Raw genomic sequence first — 15,123 nt, forward strand, 5'->3', positions numbered from 1 at the left:
CCATTTTTGAATTGTACACGAGGTTGCAAGAGCACAGCTTATTCTGGTAGCCCTTCTCAATGATGCACAATTCAAGGTTTCGACTCCTCGATTCCAATAGTATCAGAGCAATCGATGAAGAGAAGTAGCAGAAATTAAACAAACCTCAATGTAGTTTTGCACTATTGCAAGTAGAATATTTAACCATATGCTGCAGTACTGAGGTCGGCCACAACTGGCTCTTTTTAAAAATTGTGTTGCTTCTGCTGAATGTAGCCTTAAGCTTCAGCCTGCAAATGTGTTTGTTAGCCAAAGGTTGGCCTATGAAGTTAGACCAATGACAAAAAAGCTTAAAGGCTGCAATCTACCGACTTTATATTGATTATTGTTGTTTAAACTATGCCAGGTCAGGTCATATGTTTCTTATCTTGGGCGAATAACAAGTAAGTGGACTTAAGTTACTGTCGTATCTGTTACATTAGGCTTTGTTTTTTTATTCAATGAAGATTAAATCGTTTTTATATAAATAAAACAGTGCTGTGTTTGACGTTTTCATGGGGCGTATCTGTGATTTTAGGCCAAGGTTATAGGTTATCTGTCAAAACACTTCATATCCGTAGGTCATAGTGTAGGTCTTGGTTGACTAAGGTTTTCAGTTGACTAATTATATTTATTTATTTAATTATGTATTTGTTGCTTTTTCTAATAAGTGACATGTAGGGGGAAAAAAAAACACTTTAAAACATGGTTTGCGTGCGCTGCTGCAAGTCGCCCTATTAAGCCTGAAATAATCATTTAAAAGTCAGGAGTTTTTAATTGATCACTGTCATACAACTTCATGTGTTAACATCACACTCAGTCTCAAAATAAAGGTCTGGGTCGATGTTTAGGTCTCAGATCATGCAAAATCAACATTACACTGATGAAAATATGATGACAGTAGTAGATAATTCACTTCACTAAGTTTTGACCAAGTTCTCTTTGAATTCTCTTCCAACATTCTTGTGATCGTCAGATTCATCTGCTTGGGGAAGGGGTCCAAAACATAACCCATGTTATAAAATGTTCTTCTGCACGTTGTGTGCAATTACAGTGTCACCAGCGTGGTCTTCAAATCCCCAAATCTTACCTTGTGCCCTCTGCACACAGTGCAGATATCTGACTCTTTGCCAGTACCTTTTGTCTTTCTGCAGTGCAGGATGCAAATGAGCCTGTTAATCATGAAATCGTGGATCTATTCTAATCTACTTAAAATGGCATGACGTGCTTCTGCTCTAGCTGTTGTACGCTAATCAAACTATACTCATCTATTAATTCAACATTCTAAATAAGCTACAGCATGCAACGGTGAAACGATTATGCCAGCAATTCTTCTTTCGCTTTACCCAGATGGAACATTGAGTGTGTTTACATGCACTTAATAATCCGATCTTAACCGGATTTCTGCAGTTATCCGATTATTCAAATGGTCATGTAAACACCATACTCCGATCTAGAAATCCGATTAAGAAATCCGATAAAGAGAGCTGGATTTTAGCTCAGTAAGCAGATTTCCCAGTGCATGTAAACTCTTACTCTGATTTCTTTCTGATTTCTCAGTCAGCGCATGTGCGGAAATAAGCAAGCAGCGTCGCCGCGAGACACAACAAAACACGTCTGGAGCGATGCTGAAACCAACTACATTCACGACGAAACGAAGGATTTAAATGTTGTTTTAAAGCAAACCAAGACCAAGCTGCTCAGGGGGTCTCTTCCACTTAGGGCCTGATCCCATTCCACCCCTTGCCCCTACCACTTAGCTCTTAGCCCTCCATTTTGCACGTTTACGTCCAGGGGTAGGGTGACCTGATTTTTGATGAGATAGAGGGGTGGAGCGAAGTGTTGGAGGTTTTTCAGAGACACACTCCAAACAGAGTGTTATGAGAAAAAAAAATAAAACAGGCAAGATGGCTGCACAAGCGACCAAAGAAACACTCAAATGTGATAATTTTCTCCGTTAACAAATCATCGTTTTATCTTAGTTTCAATGTATTATGGTCCTTTTCTTCATAACAAGCATAAAAAAAAAAATCGCTAATACTATGCTAATGTCTCGGTAGCTAGCTAAATTTCCCGTTCCAGCTTAAATTGTCCAGCAGTATCGAAGCCTGAAGCGCCAGAATGTAACTGCTGCTCCATTTAAGTTGGAACAGGAAAATTTGAACGAGGAAAAAAACGACTTCAGCTTCATGTCAGTGAAGAATTAGGGTTGGGCGATAATAAATAATTATCGTATCCCACTCTCTGAAGACATATGACTCCCTAAATGTAACTAAAGCCCAGCAATGAGGAGCTGAACTTTACCCTCCTCTGCTATCACTGCAGACTGGCAGGGTCGCCTACAGAGCAGCGCTAGTAGCCGGTTAATGAAGTAATGTCCTTCTTTATTTGAGGATCCCGTTTCATTGAGAAGATTTTAGTTGCTACCCGTTGTGACTCAGTTCCAAGGGGCAAGGTGACACTCGAAAACAAGGGGTAGGGGTGAAAATAAGAAATGGGTTTGGGCCTTACTTGGTACGCACCACAGTTTAGATAACTGCGTTCCCACCAAACCTGCTGATTCTGAGCACACCCTAAGAAGGTCCCTGGACACTTTGTGAGCTGACCCAGTTTTTTGATCACCAAGGGTGAATGTGATATAAAGGGGTTTAGACTCTAAATATTCTGCTAATTGAGAAGCAGGAAACCTAGAGTGATGTTATCACTGCTAGGCTAGCACTGTGCTAAGCAGACAACTAATGATGAAGTTCAAGTTTACAAAAGGTCCCTAACGTTAGGTCCCAAATGAGGCTTTATTTGTATCGAAATGAGACAGTGATTGCAGTTTTAAAAGGGGAGCAGAGTCAAGAGAGAGGCGATACGTCAGGACTGCTTCAGAAAAGAATTGCTCTCGTTTCATTTGGGATGGTAGCAGGCAGAGACAGAAGGGGAGGAGAGAGCGAGAGCGAGAGAGTGAAAGTGAGAGCTGTCTTTCAGTAGAAACTGTAAAGGCATGTTTTCCAACCTGTAGCTGTTTGCTGAAGTGCGGTTCAGGGTGGTGTTTGCTTTCACTACAGAGACAGAATGAGAAAAACAAGTATAAAGACAGTCACGTCCTCAAACCTGTGTGGTTAGCTTGAGGTAATAACACTTGCACTTCCAATAGCGTTACATGATAAATTACATGTTCTGTATGTTTCAAGTCCAAATCTGATGTGTCTCGTCTGGCCATGGTGTCAAAAGTGGAAACGTTAAGTATGAGTGCTGCTGCAAAACTAAATAAAATAAACCCAACACTCAACAAAAGCACAGGGTCCACCAGAGTGCCCAGTGCAACAGCGTGAAAATGTAAAGAATTTTCAAATCATTTTTGGCCATGGCCATACAGTTTGAAAATGGTTAGATTATAAAAGGATGTAAAAAAAAAAAAATTATATTTGATGTAGACATGAGTGACCATGGCATTAATGTAAAGTCACAGTTCTCAAAGAAGTTTTCATGATACAGGACATGTTGACATGCTGCACTCAATCCAGGACAAATTATTCTAGCTTTGAAATGAAACATGCAGTTGGGAGGAACTGACTGTGTCCACGATATACTCAGAAAAAGCATATTGTGAGGTAATTTATCACTGTAACAGTAAATATTTTTATGTTGCTAATCCCTAATTTGATGTCTCTTATTTCATTGGCTGGACTAATCATTAATGGTTAAACATTTAAAGATAACTGTTGTGATCCCTGTTGTTAGTTTATTTGGACCTTTATAAGCAAGAAGTTTGATGTAACTGGACCTTTGGAAGTTTTAGTTTAGTTGAATACTTCTGGTCTGAATATATCATATCGGTTATTTTAATTAAAATTATTGTGGTCTAATATTAAAATGAATATCAAAGTCTAGAATTGACATTTTTTAAAGGGGTCCAAGCACCGAAGGTTTTTCATCCAAACCCTACGAAACTACGAAAGTCTGAACCTCAATAATTATAGAAAAAAAATTGCCATTTGTAAACATGGCAGCCACATGCCAATCACTCCTTCTGGATCAGAGCTGTAACTTATGAATGTTTTGTCTGATTCCAATGATACACAATAGTAGATTATCACCCTTGAGCTAAAATGGATTTTCAAGTATGACTAGATAATTAAACACGGTGTCCGCCATCAATCAGTCGGCTTTCAGCAGGCATTTGACAGGCTTAACATTGCCAATCACCTTTTCAATTATCTTAGAAACCTTCAAAAGAATTAACCACTGAGTGGCGCTTCTCAATTTTGCAACAGTTTAATCAAGTATACCTCATATGTCATTTCATTGGAGGACATGAAACTGGATTCAAATAATGCAATAATGCAAGTGTTTTCATTAAACTGTACTGTAGTTCTTCTGCCACAAATTCTTTAAGAAACATCCTGTTTGGGGGATAATCTAGTTTTAGGATTTTGATCTGGTCATTTCAAAATAATCTGTGGCATCTGGAGGCCAATAATGATCAAAAAATCCTTTTTTTGCACACCACAATAGAGCATATTTATTAATATTTCTGGCCTTGGCAATTTTGAATTCAATTGGTAAAACTCCTAAATTGCTAGTCTGATCATCTGACCCAGATCGGTCGTGGATTTGTTACACAAGCTTTGTTTGATTGTATCAGTTACATAGTGGTGTAAATGACAAGAAACCTAAAAGAAGTTTCATCACAGCTTGGCTAAACATTGCTGTCTGTTTTCATGGCCGAGGGTGTTGCCTTAAAGAACGGCACATCCTATGTGTGTTGCGCCACCTCGGGACGTCGATACGCCCTTCTACCTACCTGGCCAGGTGAGTCAGAGATGAGTAAGCGGGTGTGGCTGTTTAAAGTGAACACATGCACACAGTTTTAGGAGAACATGTGACCCCAGAGGACCTGTGTAGCAATCTACTGGCTGTGTTTTGACGGCAGCAAACTGTGAAAGAGAGAAAAGAAATGAGAGAGCAATAAAAAACAGCAGAACAGCACCAGAGATAGGAGGGATAAGGCAGAGACCAAGAGATGGCGGAGGACAGCAGCTCAGAGGAAGATGGGAAGATGTAGATAGAAAGGGAGAAGAAGTGTAGGAAAGCCATGGGAGCGGAAGGATGGAGGCAGCTGGAGGAAGGAGAAAAGGAAACGGAATGTGTGGGCGATTCAAGAAGAGACAATGAAGAAGAAGAAGGAGGCAGTTAAGTCACAGAGGAAGCCGCTCAAAATAACAACCCGGACTAAAAGACAATCGCCGCGTTTGAATGTGCCTCTTCCTATTCACCGTTCCCTGCACTGAAAGATCGTCAGAGTTATGTAGAGCACAAGAATAGAGAACAGAAATGGTTCCTAATCACCGTTTCATTTCACCGTCAGGAGCACTATATGGAACGTTATTATAGAGAACAGAAATAGTCCACTATTCACTATTCTCTTCATAAAACACTATTTAAGAGAACAGAAATGGGCTCTAATCACTATTCCCTACAATGGGGTACTTTAGGGAACCCTATTATAGAGAACAGAAAATGTACATTAATCACTGTTCCCTCTGCTGGAGCACTACATAGAACACTGTTATATGGAACTGAAATTGCCCCGCAGTCATTATTCCCTACATTGGAGCACTATATAGAACACTGTTATAGGGAACAAACATGGTCCCTAATCGCCATTCCCTACAATGAAAGATCAAGAACACAGTCTAGAACGCTATTTTATGGAACATGACTGGCCTTTAACCACTATTCACAACACTAGGTCACTTTAGAGAACTGAAATTGTACACTCTCTCTATTGCCTACGCTGGAGCACTATATAGAACACTATTATACGGAACTGAAATGGTTCTCTAGTCACTGTTCCCTATATTGAAGCACTATATAGAACACTTTCATAGGGAACAGAAATGGCCCCTAATCACTATTCAGTACGTTACAAAATTAGGAGCACTATATAAAACACTATTAAAAGGAACAGAAATGGTCCCTAATCACTGTTCTATGCATTGGAGAACTATATAGAACACTATTACAGAATAAGGTTAATGAAAGGTTTATGGGTCATGAATTGCACACTACCTATTGCTGTACATTGTGGTGTTGTAACAGTGTGCTGGATGCTTTCTGCTGTGTTTTCCTACAGCGCTACAGAATGGCAGACATCCAGAGCGGTGGACTATACAGAGAACAGCACATGGTTTATGACCTTGTCAATGGTTTACATGTCCAGCTTAATTTAACCCCTACAATTTACGGAGGAACCCTGTCGGAGTGTCAGAATCACATCGGGCCTTTTTTTGGAGACGGAGATGGTTTGAATTGTTTGTGATGTCGGAGATGGAGTTCCTGTCTTCTACTGAACACTGAGCTGGGGGAGGGGCGGAGGGGTGGGGCGTGCTGACAGCCTCTCCTGAAAGTCAAATATTGACCGGTCGCCTAGCAACCAATTCCCGATGAGTCCTGTGAGGGCAGGCCCCATAGCAGCCATGGCAACGTCTCCTGCCCAGGAAGTAAAAAACAACTTCCTTGACCGTATCAGTCAGCGAGACGGCACACGCATAAGGCTGCTGTCGTCATCGATGATGTGCCTTTATTTACAGTATTGCATTTGTTTCTGTTTCTGCTATCAGTCGGTTACTCTTTGTACATCTGTACTGCAGCTTATTGTCTACAGAGAGGAGAATCCTCAGAATTACTGGGTTTATCAGTGTGAAGTTTCAGCATTCAAGCGTATAAATGACAGGATATCTTTAGATCCTCTTGTACTTCTCCATATAGTAAGTACAGGCCTGTACTGAAGCCAAAGAGAGAAGGCATAAGAATGAGAATGGTTGGCGAGAGAGTAATGCACTATTGAGCGTAAATGTCCCCGAGGATGTAATTACCCCGCTGACCTCGTGTAACCAGAGAGAGTCATCCATAAGGTCGTGTGAGTTTATAATTGAGGGGTCGGTGAGGGCTTCCGGCTGAAGGTGTAGCCTAAAACAAAAACAAAACCACAAGACATGCTAGGAGTGTAACAAATGGAAAAGTATTTGATTTATTTGCCTGTCAGATTTTGATAAAATGTACACTTTTGGAATAGAATACATCGGCTGTCTCGCTATCTTGTTTGTGGGTTACTTTAAAGATAAGGTCTTAAAGCTGATAAACAGCAATGTAGCTAACTTTAGCTAAGTGAAGGAACTGTTTTTTTTTGGTAGCTAACTACAGCCACTTTCAGATTACCAGGCTGAAGTGGTACAAATCTATTTTTTTCCACTAACAGGTACAGATCTAATGTTGTCGGAGCTGTGAGGGCATGCAAATCTGATCTTTTTTCTAATCAGCCACTTTTATATGTATTTTATATATTTTATATATTCGTATCCGATTTGTGGTTGTGGGCCCCGTGCTGGTAAACGTTGCAGAAGCAATGCTTTTTCATCTTCGTCTCGCTCTGATAATGAACAGCTGAGAGCTGCTCAGAGCAAGTTAACTTCTCGACAGAGCCACTGATACTGGTTAGTTTGTCACTCTTTGTGTATCTATACCACAACATACGGTTCACAGAAAGGAGAATCCTTCTTAGTCTTCCCTGAGCGCTGGATATCAGAATTACTGAGCTTATCAGTGTGAAGTCTTTCAGCGTTCGAGCGGAAAAATGATAGGATATCTTTAGTGCGGGTTCCTCTTATACTTTTACACATAGTAAGTGCAGGCCTGTACCGAGGCCAACAGAGAAAGCGAAAGAAAGAATTAGAGAGAGAGAGAGATGGAAATAAGACCCGAGCCCTGAGCAGTGCGTTTCAGGATGCAGGTTTATTCGCATTAACAACAGATTTGAGTCACTACGCGACTGTGAACCATCAAGTTAGAAAGATCGGACACAAGCAAAAAAACAGAATTCAGCAATGAGACTTTGTACGTGAACGCGGCCTAAGTAACCAAAGACCCGATGATGACCATATTCACTGGTCAGTCACACGTTTTTCTGAGCCACAAGCTGCTGTGGTTACCGCCACTACGCTCTGCTACTGCAGTAATTCACTTGGTGGATCCAATGTATGGATCCGATTTAGGACCACATATGAAAGTGGCTGAGGTCGGATTTGAAAGTGTCCACACAGCTCTGAAAACATCAGATCTGAGTCACATTAGGGCAAAAAATCAGATTTGTGCCACTTCAACCTGGTAATGTGAACGTAGCCTTTGATTCCTGTTAGTTACAAACTGGAAGTGTGGCTTAACCCACAAATTAGTGTGAGGTGTGTCAAAAACAAATTACATTTTCTGAAACTCACAACCAAAATTCTTTTTTTTTTTTTTAATTAATACACTTTTACTTGATTGAAACCTAATACATTTCTAAAATTGATCAATTCTGCTTCTAATAGAACAAAACTGACCTGGCAAACTGTTTACATAGAACAAATTTACTAAAATTATGACAGCATGTGGGCTGGAGGATGTGCCATGAAACCGTGAAATAACAGAGAACAGTCGTTCCAAAGAAATTAATGCCACTATTTTTAGTTATACTCTGTACTTTGGCTGTCGTTTATGGCTTTGACATGCTAGCAGGCACTTTCCTTTCTGCTTCTGCTACTTTGATACATTCTGTGTGTCGTGTGGTCGTGTTTTCAAGTTTTGCCAAATCTGTAATGGAGAAGTTCTTGAGCGTTGTGTCCTCTCGATAAACGAGGGATAACAATCTTAGATTCCATTAAAAAGATACAATGTGTTTTTTTCGACTTTGGTCTACGGATACCCAAACTCTTTGAATGCATCTGCTTCTTGTTTCTTCATCTGCTTTCAGTTTGTTGTTTTTATCATCAATCAAATAATTTGTCAAGTTTTAGTTTTTGACACCTTTTTCTGCCTTTTTTTTTCTCCTTCGGACACTCTTTAAATTGAACGCAGGGCGTGAAATGCACCTGCTTCCAGTGAGCTGAACAATTTTTAACTTGTGGGATGGCATTACAAATACATTTAATATTTTGCCTGCCACGTTACATGATTCGCGTCAATGTTTTGAGTGACAGCTTATTATCATTTACATCAACAATGACGTGACAAAGCAGCCTTGCTAGTCTGTTCTGTTTTGCATTATGTAATACAGTCGAGGAGCCTTTAGAGGACCCACCAAGTGCAGTAGGAGAGCACTAATGTGAGCAGTGCTGTGGCCTTCACAAACTGAATGAACGACACTGGTCTGTGGGTTTATGGCCTTTGGAAAAGCCTGGTACACAAGTTCATCAGGTTGTGCCATCAAAAGGAAAACATTTGCACTAATGCGTTCTTGACTTGTATTTAACTGCTTTGTGGTCATATGACTTTCCCTGCGTAGGGAAAGCCCGAAACAAGTTTTGCCACCTTTAGATCACGGAAAGCAGACATGCCCTCTGAAAGCATTTTTATTTCCTCAGTAATTGCATAAATGGCATGGTTTTATTAGCGGATCTGTCTGAACAAAGCAGTTACTTTCACTTTATTTAGATAGACCCCTATAGATAATGTTCATGCTGTTTACAAATTATGCGGTGAAAGCTTTTAGGGCAAATTTAAGATGTTTAGATGAAATAGACGTCAAAGGCAAGAGAAGCATCTCTAAAGCGTCTACAATTGGCTGTCTGAATAAAATGTTCCCCGAAATATGAGGGAAATTGAATAGTTATACATTTGTGGGTGGTGCAGTAATACTCGTCCAGTTGTTGACTATTTTTAAATGAACAGAAATATCTGAACAAAGCGATTTATTATGAGTTTTCTCCCTAAAGTAAAGCCTAAAATTTTTCAAAGAATATTCTTAGACTGGGTGTTGTTTTGAACAGTGAATGATAATTGCAAACAAGGAGAAGAACAAAATTATAAGTGCTTTACTGTGCGCTCCAGTGTCTTTAGGAACACCACCCGTACTCCAGACATGAGCTCTCTGTGTTACCAGAGTCAGCTGACTGGTCACATTTACTCTAATCAGGAGTGGAATGCAGTCTCAGCAGCGCCCCCTAGGCGACAAACACCATGTCTCCAGCCTGACCAGTTCAACTTAACCTTGCAGTTTCCCTTCTCACAACCTGATCTCAGATCAGGCCTAAAAATGGCAACTGCTACTGACCCTGCTGGTCTACCCTAGAGCTCTGGCCTTTTAAGGGTCTGCTGACTTCTGACCTACACGTCAGGCTCCTGACCTCAGTTTCATTTACTGCAGTCCCAGACTGACAGGTTATATATATCAATTCACAGGGTTTTTTGACTCACTGCTTTACCACTGCTACTGTTTAACTTGCTGTTCAAAATGCATGTGAAATAATCTATCTATCACATACTGATTCATTAGAACACTTCTGATTTATTTGTTTCTCACAGCAAAGGTTCCAAATAAATAACAAAACACAAAATATATGCATATTGTTTCCTGCAACCCACTGTGAGTTCCAACCCACAGTTTGTAGCCACTGTTAGAACACTCAAAGGATCCTGACTCGAACTCTTACAGGATCACTTAATAATTAATGGAAACTGCATTATGCTATACTACACATACTGTACTAGTGAATAGACTTCTAATGGTGGTCTTCTATTTTTGGACCCAGCTTAAGTGTTCTGATGATTCATTGATTCTTTAGGGTGCTCATGGGATCGCCTGCTGATTCACTGATTCATTACAACACTCGTAGGATTCCTCTGTTTACCTTATTCGTTAGGACTGTCATGGGATCATCTACTGACTCACAAACCCATTAGAACACTCATAGGATGACTTGCTGGGAATGGAGGGTCAGTATCGTCATCCAGTGCCTAGAAATTCCTGTGATCCCTTGGGCCTCTTTTCGACCGTAGGGCCGAGCGATTCTCTGATTCTCAGCACGGAGAGTAACTGTTCCTGTGGCTTTTCCACACAGACACGGTTCAACACGGAACACTTACAGCATGGTTAGCTAACTGTGTTTAGCGTAACACATGTCAAACCATCAATCTAACAACTGATGCTAAATGTTAAATAGCTGGATGACAGAAGCTGCACTGACGCAAGTTAGATGACTCAAATCTGAGGGAGCGGAGTTGGCCGGCTGGACAGAACGCTGAAATTAAACTTGTTGGTGTTTGGATCTGTAGCCTCCTAGCTAGGCTAATGCTAGCTGGCTTCTCTCTCCATGTTAGCAGCCCTCCTAGTTAGCCTAACTAGTGGCCTACAGATCCAAGTATAGATGATAAACGTTGAATTTTAAGCTCTTGCTGGGCTAAACTGACGCTAGTGTATTTAACAGGCTTAAGGTGCCACCTACCACAGTACAGCCTGGGCACCAGCTAACAAATACTCAAATAACACACCTTTCGAGGGTAAACACACCTAACCACGCACCTAACTAATGCTGTGATGGCCATACAAGAGGCCTTAGAATGCTGGTTTGCAAAAGAGACCTGTTACTGAAGAGACCAGGACTGAAAAGGCTCAATGTGTCTTTCTAAATGGAACATATCATATTGCTTTTTACCATATCATACCACAGAGGCTGAGCTGTGATAGTGACACAGGAGACTCTGTGTAGCTCTTGTCTGAGATATTGCTGTTACTACTGTAAACCACAGGCTTCTTTTCTCATGGCCTCCTCCATTTATCATGTTTGGTTACTGTTTGCATATCAAGGACAGAAACGTTTGTGTACGAGGCGTAACTGCTGTCAACGGAGTGAGTAACACGCTATTGGTAGACTCGCTCTGTACTTGCAGTAATACAAGTTAATCTTTCTCTTTTCCTTGCATTATACACAGTGGACACAGTATCTAACCCACATATCCACCCACGTACCACAGTCACGTTAAAACCTACGGCACCTACACTACCAGCTAAGATCCACTGTAGCACTGCAATTCATTGCGACTGGTTAGAGCTGGAACTGCAAACCAAGCAAGCCAAAATTTTTAAATGTAAATTAGTTTCTCTCTAACATTAAGTGTTCTCACATTGAAAAACCATTAGATGTCTGAACTCCATAATCCATACCAGAAGGCAGCGTCTCACATTTTTACCATGTTTTAATCAGCTGGATAAAAGTTACCATACCGTATCAGAAGCAACGCACAGCGGACAACTATAGCACATGGAAAAATGGTAATAAACAAGAAGCTCAAGTCCATTTATCAGCTAATTATTGTTTCACAAACTCCGTTTTGGAGCTGAAAGAAGGTATGAGTTGAAAAACAGGTACCAGTTGTAGTCCATCAGCAAAATGTCAGCCATAAGATTGGAATTGCTATGTTCACAGTGTTTGTGGTAGCAAACTATTCCATCTGTTATCAATGACAATGCTGCACAACTTCATTCCTCTGTTAGCCTGTTAGTAAGCATGCTAAACACTACACAACTGGCAACAACAAAAAAACAAAGGGAATAAACTGAGGGTTAAAACCAAAGCAAATAGCCAGACGAAGCAATTATTGACAAAATTTATATGTATTTTGAAACTACTACAAAATGGTTTGGCGTTACAAAGTTGGCATTACTAGCTGATCAGGCTCACTAAGTGCATTCCCCCCTCCCCTCCACCCCTTGTGCTACAATTGGTAACGGATAGAACGAGTATGGATTCGTTTCAGTTCAGATATGTGTGTGGAGCAAGCCAAGTGTGACAGTGGCAAGGAAGAACTTCCTAAGAACAAGAGGAAGAAACCTTAAGAGGAACCAAGACTCAAAAAGGGAACCAATCCTCCTCCACATGGAAAGGAGTATAAGGTTTAGTCATAGTGCTGGCTCAGCTCAGGTGTTAATCATTTGTCTCATATACAGGTGTGATATGAAGCGAGTGTGTAAAGCAGGGTCCTCCGGGACCTCCCGAGGGTTTGCTTTATTCCAGCTCCCAACACATTGATGGTGCGAGCTGTGGACAGTCTGGCGGGTGGGTCTGAGCTGGTTTTTGTGTTTTTGTGTACATGGTGTTAATGGTGTGTCTCTTGTTGCAGGTACGGTATAAGGCCGGAGAACGTGATCATTTACGGTCAGAGTATCGGTACGGTGCCGTCAGTGGATCTGGCCGCTCGGTACGAGAGCGCTGCTGTCATCCTTCACTCACCGCTTACCTCTGGCATGCGCGTGGCCTTCCCTGACACCAAGAAGACCTACTGCTTCGATGCCTTCCCCAAGTCAGTATACCCTTCTATTGTCTCTTCTTTCTTGTCTTTCTATCAGTGTCTTGCTGGCGCTCATTCTCTTTTTCTGTCTTTTTGTCTTTTCATTCATTTTTCTCAACACTTAATGAACCCTGCTTTGTCACCCACATAGGTGTCATACATACCATCTACACATTTAAAGTGGAATTCCACTTTTTTGTTTAAAATCTTTTGCATAATTAGATGGTTAAGATGTAAACAAACGGTTCACAGTGGTGGATATAGGAACCAGACACCCAGACAACATTAATGCTTGTAAAAGCTCCCTCAAAGAAAGTTATTACATGACATGGTTGCCAGATGCCTGGAACATTGTTTTGGAATAGATTTTTAAGATCAATTTTTGGCCTTAAATGAATTTTTTAAATATACCAGGAGTAAAAAGGCACATAAAAGGGAACAAAATAGCCTCCAAAGAGGCTTCATATTTGCCACTACTTTCGATCATTTCATTAACGTTCTTAATTCTGGATTCATCAACATTGTTAGGGTTATACATATTGCGCACTTTGGAATGAATCTTTTTTAGTTGCTTATTATCCGGTTGTGTGCTTTGCAACCGCAAACCGCAAACCTTTGTTCTTTTCTGCAGCATTGACAAGATATCGAAGGTGACGTCTCCGGTGCTGGTGATCCACGGGACGGAGGACGAGGTCATCGATTTTTCTCACGGCCTGGCGCTGTACGAGCGCTGCCAGCGACCCGTGGAGCCGCTGTGGGTGGAGGGCGCCGGCCACAACGACGTGGAGCTCTACGGACAGTACCTGGAGCGCTTGAAACAGTTCGTGGCCCACGAGCTCATCAACTTATAAAGCGAGCCGAGGACTGGGACCGCCTGGACGCGGTGGATGATCGTACCTCTAAAACGCCCCTTTTTGACAACTGTGAACTTGACAACGTTTAGCTTTTTCGGTTTTTGTTTGTTGTCTTGTTTTTTCTTTTTCTATATGTGGTGGTGCAGAGTGGCTTAGCAGGAGCTGGCCTAGCTGCCTTTTGAAGGGGTGTGTGTGTGTGTGTGTGTGTGTGTGCGCGTGTGATGGAAGGGTTCATTTCGGACCCCAGCCCATCCTTATGAGGTCAATCATGATTTCTTTTTTGTGTTTGACTACTGTACATCAAATCTAACATATACTAAACCTGTGTGTGTGTTAGGGCTGCACGATATAGACAAAATTTCATATTGCGATTAAATTGGAATATGTTTTGATTGCATTTGCAGTTTAACAGTGGTGCGGCAAAATAGAAGTTCTCAGCCGAAACCAGAAAATACTGAAAACTAAAACAGTTCACGCAAAATAAACTGACTAAAGTTTCTACAGTATGACGGCTATAGTATGTGCCATGAAATCAAACACACAACAGACAGTGTTTGGTCATCTATGGCTTTAATTCCATTATGTTTTTTACTTATACTTTGCACTTTGGCTCAGTCATAAATTTTCAAAAACGTAGGCTACAGATAGCATTAGCGCAGTCCCAGGGACTTTCCCTTTACTTTCTGTAGCTTCAGCGCATCAAGAAAGATGTGGTATAAAACCTGTAGCGGATACGTTCTTGGGTGTCGTACAATTGTATGAAAAAGTTTAGGCATCCCTGGTCAAATTAGGTGTTGTTGATTTTCTAAGTGGCAATTTGTGAACAAATCCTCTACAGACAACTCACTTCTGCACTTTTGAAAACACGATTGGTTTTTATTTGCTGAATTTAACATATTGGAGAAAAAAAAAGAATAATAAAATGTGACCTGTGTAAAACTTGTGGCACATTTTATATTTTGTGTTTTATTTTTTTTCAGTGTTAAACTCGGCAAATAAATAGAAAAGGCTAAACTTTGCCAAAAAATGCCATATTTAGGTTTGTTCCCTGTAGATGTTGTATTCAAACAAAATCAACAAAGTGTACTACGACTGGAATTGTACAAACTTATGACTTGATATCTCCTCTCGATACTCAGCATAAACAGTGAATATA

At 40.8% G+C, this 15,123-nt stretch overlaps 1 protein-coding gene across 1 annotated transcript in view; it reads left to right on the forward strand.

Annotated features, from left to right (window-relative positions):
- Window positions 1–14,869, forward strand: part of abhd17b (abhydrolase domain containing 17B, depalmitoylase) — a 29,343-nt gene extending 14,474 nt beyond the window's left edge. The window contains exons 3-4 of the mRNA XM_036598517.1: window positions 12,946–13,125; window positions 13,745–14,869. Coding sequence (XP_036454410.1) covers window positions 12,946–13,125; window positions 13,745–13,964 — 400 coding nt within the window. The 3' untranslated portion in view covers window positions 13,965–14,869. The remainder of the gene's footprint in view (window positions 1–12,945; window positions 13,126–13,744) is intronic.
- The last annotated feature ends 254 nt before the right edge of the window (window positions 14,870–15,123 follow it).

Source organism: Colossoma macropomum, unplaced genomic scaffold, assembly GCF_904425465.1.
Source record: "Colossoma macropomum unplaced genomic scaffold, Colossoma_macropomum, whole genome shotgun sequence".
NCBI classification, from domain to species: domain Eukaryota; kingdom Metazoa; phylum Chordata; class Actinopteri; order Characiformes; family Serrasalmidae; genus Colossoma; species Colossoma macropomum.